The sequence below is a fragment of the Pleurodeles waltl genome, chromosome 9 (assembly GCF_031143425.1).
Source record: "Pleurodeles waltl isolate 20211129_DDA chromosome 9, aPleWal1.hap1.20221129, whole genome shotgun sequence".
NCBI lineage: Eukaryota > Metazoa > Chordata > Amphibia > Caudata > Salamandridae > Pleurodeles > Pleurodeles waltl.
This window is the reverse complement of record NC_090448.1, coordinates 540671023-540678698: the sequence shown is the minus strand read 5'-3', so window position 1 is coordinate 540678698 and position 7676 is coordinate 540671023. Positions and strand designations below refer to the sequence as shown.

The following is a 7676-nucleotide window of genomic DNA, read 5'->3' as shown; positions in this document are numbered from 1 at the left end:
CTATAATGTGTGCCACCATTGTGGCAGTCTTCAATGAAGTTGCATCTAGAGTACATTTGTTGCAAATGTAAAAACAAACCCGAGGCCACAGTGGACTTTGCTCAGCGGCACCATTTGCCTTTGAGAGACAAGCGGTTGGGTGGGTTTATTATTTTCCAATAGATTAAGAATGGAAACCCTTGACATATTCTGGCTCTACAAGCACACATTTGTGCACTTAAATCTAATTAAAGATTTTTATCGAGGTTGATCATAGGGGTTCAAAAATGTTCTTGGAATGCCCGAAGACCTGACTGCAAAGTAAAAGGTTGCTAACACTGGTCTCATGACCAGCATGTGGTGGTCACTGCTTTGGTCGACATGAGCTAGATCATACATTAATAAAATGTAATGCAACACAACAAAAGCATGCTAGTAGAATAAGATAAGTTTATACCCATGAGACTATTTCAGTGATCAAGACACAAACTACATCCATTTAGCACTTTTGGATTTAAATTCACAAACTGCTTTAATGAAAATGAAAATGAAAAAACACAAAACACTTCGGGTAAGATATAATAAGCTACCTTCTCGGTCCTTCTTTTTTAATCGCTTCCTCCGTCGGTCTATGGATGCAACTTCTGATTTCAAAGAAAGGTAATATTTACGAATTTCCTGAAGTTTGTCTTGTAAAAAGGCTATCCTTTCGGAAGGAGTCATACTGTCCAGTTCTTCTAGGGTAAAGGAAAAAAATAAGATACGTTTTTCACCCCCATTATGAAATATTAATTCAAGAAAAAAAATCTATCTTCAATCTCCACAAACCCTTGTCCAGATTTCAGTGTTCTCAATCATTCAACAACAAATATTTGTGCTCTTGAACTGCTTCTATTTTGACAGTATATTTACCTTTTTTTTTTTTAATATTGATTCTTTCATTACACACCATCCAGTGGTGTAACGAAACTTGAGCCCCCACTCTAACCGCCCCCCAAAGTTCATAGAAGAAAATGCATTAATGTACTATGCTGATGGGGCCCCCAGGAGCTCCGACTCCCTCCCCCTTCCACAATTCCCCCTGCAGGGTTATTGTTACGCCACTAACACCATCTTACGGCAAATATATATCTGATAAGTTTAGTTCTCCCAAAGCGGTTTCATCAAATTTTTCATCTCACAAGTAGGCTGGTATCCTGGTTTTGCAATAAAGTGCAAAAGGGGCATTCTGTCAACAAGACTAAAGCTTCCATATCCACTTTACAAGTGCCACAGATCATCAGCGACATTTCAACACTGTATTTACCAAATTCTTAAAGGAGTACTGGGCAACACTAATATCGAAAGTGTCTAATTTTACTGTGAGAAAATAAACTGATATATGCTTCATAATTTTGCCTAAAGATTTCTTGCAGTATATTAACCGTTAGAAACACTGGACTGTGCATTACTCAATTCAAATGCTGAATACTGTGCTTTTGGGGAAGAAAAGTGTGCCATCTCCATTTCTTAAATGTTCTGCCACTAGACCCAGCTAAAAATGTGTCGTCACATGCAGCACTTACAATTTCATGTACTTATCTTAAGATTCAGAAAAAACTGACTTCCGAACATTCGTTCTCTTACAACATTTCTTGAAGCACATTCTACTGCCGTGTGCCACCTGGATAAAACATTGCTTGTTCACTCAGCCACAATATTTGGAATTTACCAGTGCCAGCCAGAGAGAACACTGGGAAACCACCTCAGCCTTCTAAGAGAGAGGTAGAGGATGGCAGGCTGTTTTCTCCCCTGGGCCCTACACTAGCCTGTATTTTCCCAGACCATCTGGAGTTATCGCACAAAAGCAACTACACTTATAACGAGTGCAGTAAGGCTGCTAAGCCATGCACAAGCCCACAAACACTATAAAAACATGTCGATCAGCATGTGTGCAAGAACCAGAGGTACTACACATTTGCCTGCCTGTGGAACCAGCAGAGTTCCAGAGTGTCAAAGTTTACAGACCATCCAGGGTAGTCTGGGATGGCTCATAGTGAGTAAGGGAAGCTGCTACCTGCTCCAGCTGTAGCTACTACACCTCCTGTGTTCACTACAGCCCTGAACTCCACAAGAAGACATGAGTATTAAGGTTATCTCCAGGCTGTGCCTTATCTTGTCCTGCTTCGGTTTCTTACCTCAGATAGGAGTCAGTAACTTCTGCAGGGACTATCCTTAAGGATTCTTGCTTTCTATATTCTTTACTTCAAATGGGACACTGAGTTCCAGACAGCTAGTGTTTATCTACTAGCACAAATATGAGCCTGAAGGGCATTCAGTTATTTTGCACTAGACGCTTCAGAGTGTATGAACCTGATTTGTTAATGACAAATGTGTCTCCAGGGGCTGAAGCAAAATGTGAAGTGTTTTAATATTTCAATTTTTCCTCTTGCGGAGCGTCGTTTGATTATTATATAGTTGGTATATTATGTGTTAAAACACTTTATATTCTACGTTTCCTTCTTTGGGAGCGAAATATGTTATCAAAAGTATTACAATGCACATCTCCTCTGTATGTACTTATGAAGATTATACTAATAACCAGAGTGGACAGCTGAGGCTTAATAGAGATAAAAATTTATTTGTGGAGACATATATGCATAATTGAACAGATTTTTGGGAGACTCTAGAAACTCACAAAGTTATACAAATCTTTACACAGAGTTTCTAACCTCTGTACTTCAATCGGGACATTCATATCTAGAACCTTTAATGGACCACAAAGGAGTAAATAATCCATTAGATAGGACTTGGAAATGCTAAACATATAAAGGAAACACTAACATTTCCTATAGCCTATTTGTTGATGCTATACGGAACAGTTTATTACCATTTTGAAAACTCCATTTGTATGTTCTTGTAGGGGCATTCTGTGATTTTTCTCGATGCTTGTCCTTCTCAACTTCTTTGATGTGAGGTGATGTCACTCTAGCAGGTGATCTTGTAAGCTTCTGTGGTTTTGATATATTTGTGTGTTTACTGGAGGTGCATTTATTCTCAAATGCAGGAAGGTCTTCACTATCACTGCTTTGTCCTGTAAGGGAAAAATCGAACAACAAGTTGATGAAACATCCTTTCAACTAGCCATGTCTCAATCTTTTCATGAGATTTATGTTAATTTATTAGAAGTAAATAGGGGTGTGATCTTAATGACACAGCCTTTATCTATTTTACTAAACAAAACCAATAAAGCAAATGGCCCCTGCTGGCAATATCGAAGTGAATTCATTAATTCAAAACTGCAACCACATCAATCTATGCTAATTATTAAATGTGCACATATTGATGGGGGTGGATAGGTGTGAATAACAGCTCTGGAATACAGAAAACCGAATTTCCCCACACTGACATGGCACTATCATCCACTGACTTTCTTTTTTTTTACTGTAGCAACAACTACGCTAAGAACAAGAGTTTGATAAATTCCAATCTTCACTCTTTTACTTTACCACTACAGGCGCCACAGTACGCAAACTGCAATCCAAAGTACCTTCTGTGTGGGGGGTCTACATTCCAAGTCAATGACGCACTGTAGAAAAAACGTGCTGGGCCAGCAGGGTTTCAATTAAAATGGCAAGAGCAAAGGATGCATATGCACATAAGACAATACAGTTCAGTGACTAGCAGCACGTGATCCAGCTGGTCGATTTGAACTGACAGATGCCACATGGAATTTGAAATATATGTATATAGTGGTATATGTACTTTTTAGGTCTTGCTTGCAATTGTATTATATTTGAACGGCTTGCACCTCACCTATTATTTAAATTGTTGCCTTCATTTATTCATTGTCACTATCTGCTGCCATCCAATCGGCCAGCATGTGCTACATTGCTCTTCTTTTAGCAGGAGCCTGGCCCACATACTGATTGCTTCAGCTTGACTACTGTCCTTCTGCTGATTGCGCTGTGGTTGAGGCACTACTTTTGTTTTCTGCTTCCCTGTCGTCCTTGTTGAACCTCTTGCTATTTGTAGCTAGGCTGCACTATGCCACAAGCACTTAAAACAAGCCCTTTACTCCTTTGAAATGGATGTTTGATAACAGATGCCATCTGCTTCTAAATGTATTTTCATGAAGACATGGGTACAATTGCTTTCTTTATGTGACAGGAATTTTTGCAAATTGTCTCCCCCCCCCCCCCCATCCCTCCTCCCCCCAACCATATGCTCAGAATCATAGGGTTGTTGTGTCCAGACATAGCCAAATTTGGCAAAGCAGATATGTCTCAAAATTGCCTCTTGTTCCTGCTGGGCAGCATGAGCAATGCCGACCTTTAGCCTTTACAGCAGTGTGGCTTCTGAGAGTTATGGCTAAAAACAGATGCATCAAGTGCCAACGCATTAAAAAAAAATAATAATAAAATAAACGCATTAGCCCTGGTTGCATCATAGTGCTTTTTAAAATTGCTTTTAGCACACTGCAAAGCATCTGTGCTGCTGTAGCCTGTCTGCAAAACACTTCCAAAGCCAATAGCTTTCATAAGAGACCTATTGGCTTTGCCAATGCTGGTTTGTCATTAACTTCCCATTATACACCGGAAAATAAGACCTTTAAAAAATTAGTCTTCACATTTTCAGAGACCGTATGGCTTAGATTTTTCTAATGTTTGAGTGGTTTATATTAGACTGTGCACCACAATAACCTATAAAAGAGGTAATCTCTCAAAATCATACTTACCCAGGTAACCCGTCCTGTTGGTTAAGCAAGTGTTTGATTCTGACTAAATAAAATAAATTTAAGTCTAATTTCCAAGTCTAAAAACCAATAAAATGCCCATATGAAATGTTTATCATGCCAGAAGGACAGTCACTTCATCAGTACGCTTGCAAAGTGGTAAATGATTCTACCTGTTCCATTCTTTTCAATCTTTGAGGTAGTACTTGATCGCTTGGCATTACGCTTCTGCTTCTTCGCTGTGGATCCACTATTTCCTTCACTTGATCTTTTCTGGCCTAAAAACAAATAGGCAAGCATATGTAAAATATTCCAATGCATTAGAATGTTACCTAAAGTGCAAAGATTACCATTTTACTGGTCTTAGTCTATGGTTTTAAATTTGTCCAAAAAAACTCAAGCGCCTATGGCTCGCAATCAAAATTGTTCCCACCCCTTGCAGAGGTATATTACCCTTCAGCTGAATTTCAAACGGTTTGCGCTTATGTTTAGGTTACATTTTTAGTCATTCAAAATCATGAGTATGATTTATACACTTCTGTAAATAGCAGTATCTTGTTTAACAAGCAGGCTGAGTAACTGCTGCACCAGAAAGACCATTATCCAATGCCCATCTGCTTCCAAGAAATCCTTTAAAAAGGTTAACAGATTATGGGGTCAAGCTCCAAATGTCTGGTGCGTCATTACTGAGATATCCATGGTAGGAAAGTAAATACTTCTAAACAGCAGACAAAGATGGATGAAATAAACTTACCCTTCTCTTTGATTTCTTTCTCCTGGATGGTTATACTACAATTACTTGATGTTGTACTGGCCTCAAAACCATTAGCCGATTCGCTCTCACAAAGTCCTTCCTGAGACTCCTCTGCTACGCTGTCTACCTCAATGGTTATATCACTCTCGCTCTTTATACTGTGCGACTCATCTTGACTGAGAGCAAGCAAAGCCTCTGAATAGTTGGGCGGAACCGAAGGAGGCAAAGCAGGTGGATCGGACGTTGGTGTGTTGGGCTCTGATTTTTCTGTAACCGTTTCCTCACTGTCTTTGTACTTTTCATCAAAGTCATCCAGATCTACTTCATGACAGACCAGTGTCTCTGGCCCAATCTGAGGCATTGTGTCGTCGTCATCCTCATCTTCCTGTCCTTTGTATGGAATGCTGTCCATTTCCCTAGGTGGTGTTTGAAATTCTTCATTCATTGGGTCTTGTATGTGCTGATCTGATTCTGCTGTCAAAGAAGGCATCTCTTTACTTTCAAGCAACTCCTCATCCAGACCTTTACATTCCTCTATTCGAACACATTTGTCAGGTTTGTCCTCCCCAACAATATTTGGCACTTCAGGTTCACATTCAATGCGCATTTTTTTTTCAGGTGATAACTGTTCCAATGGCCTTCTCTTCAGCACTTTGTCTTTTGTTAGTACATCAGGAGGGTCACTACCTTCATCAGGGCAAGGGAATAGTTCTTTGCTCACCAAAAAAGGGGGCTCTAACATTTCAAGTTCATTTTCAGACTCTGTTGCCTCATCCTGGTTTGTTGGTGAAACATTCGTACTATCTATAAAGTGCTCTTTTGTTCTTGTTCTTTTGCCTTTCACTTTTGGTGATTTTTCAACATCTTTTCCCATTTCTTCTACAGGGTCTAATTTGTTTTCATAGATCTGTACAATTTGCTCACTTTCTTCAACGTCCTGCTTCAACATTTCTAAAGCTTTTGTTGTAGTTCTTTCATTTTCTTTGATCAAAAGTGACATTTCATTCCTTGTTTCGTCTTCGAGGTCATCTGTTTTTCCAAAGTCCTCAAGGTCTTTATTGACAGAACGAGAAAATTCTTCTTTCATCGACATCTTTTCTGAAGTTTCATCTGATTCACTGTCAGATATGCTCAAATCTACCAAAAATACATACGTGTTAGTTAGTATGACCATAAACAAAATTATCATTCCATGATAAATTTTCCAACTCCCCACTAGAAGGCACTAAAAAGAGATTAGCAAAGTACCCCCCCCCATTTCCACATGACAGTGCAGAATTTCGTACAAGTGAATATCAAATCGGTATATTGGGTGTACAGTGACAAAGTGGGAACACAACATCGGGGTAAAAAAGGAGTTACACTCAAAGGGGTTAAAAGCACAGGAATTTGTTGCAGTATTTCAGGCAACAACAGCCCTGCCTATTTTCAGTGAAAGATAGGAAGTTAGAGGGGACAAAGATGCTGGGGTCGACTGTTCAGCCTCACATCTGACATAGGCTACTAGAGGCTTTACTTTCAGTTTCATTTTCTGTTTTGGCTCCTACCTGAGGTGGGGGTGAAAAAGGTTGCGTCTCCCCTTCGGGTTTCTCTTTGACATGACGAAGTTTGGGCAAACAGGATGGATGACTAAAATGGTCTGCAAGGCTATAGCCACGTGTGGTGTCTTCAGATGACCATGACAAAGTCTGGTGGAGGGCCTTGGGGAAAAAATCTTCTTTTAAGCGAGACAATTAGCAGTGGTTCGGAAAAAAGAAGTAGTGTGAACATGGGGTCTACATTATTCAGGAGTGGATGAAGTGAAAAAGTATGAATTACTGAACTAAGGCCCCCTAAAAGAAACAGGATTTGTCTGCAGGTTAACTATCCTGATGGCAAGTGATGCATTTGAAAAAAATGTTTATCAGGGGAAGGTCCTCACTGTCAGAAAGAGAATGAAGCACTCGCATTTCTAATTCCCGACCCAGGTCCTGAATCCTGTCTTCTGTCCAGTCGGATTATGTGTATGTGTAAAACACACACGGCCCTAAAATAACAAAAATGTGTGTTGTTGGACACAGTGTTTACCTCCCAAAGGCTTCCTGTTGCTCATAGGAAATGACTCAATGGTGTACACTTTACAGGCTAAGGAAAGAGACCAGTTTATAGAATACAAATAAATTACAAGTGCTGTTTTATTGTGAGCTCTCTAGGGGAAATGTGTTCCATAGGTTGAGGGACACCACAGAA

At 39.7% G+C, this 7676-nt stretch overlaps 1 protein-coding gene across 1 annotated transcript in view; it reads right to left on the bottom strand.

Annotated features, from left to right (window-relative positions):
- Positions 1-468: 468 nt before the first annotated feature.
- The window catches only part of ARID4A (AT-rich interaction domain 4A), a 360940-nt gene continuing 353732 nt past the window's right edge, over positions 469-7676 (bottom strand). The window contains exons 21-24 of the mRNA XM_069207594.1: positions 5448-6584; positions 4867-4971; positions 2849-3052; positions 469-716 (exon numbers count right to left, since the gene is read on the bottom strand). Coding sequence (XP_069063695.1) covers positions 469-716; positions 2849-3052; positions 4867-4971; positions 5448-6584 — 1694 coding nt within the window. The remainder of the gene's footprint in view (positions 717-2848; positions 3053-4866; positions 4972-5447; positions 6585-7676) is intronic.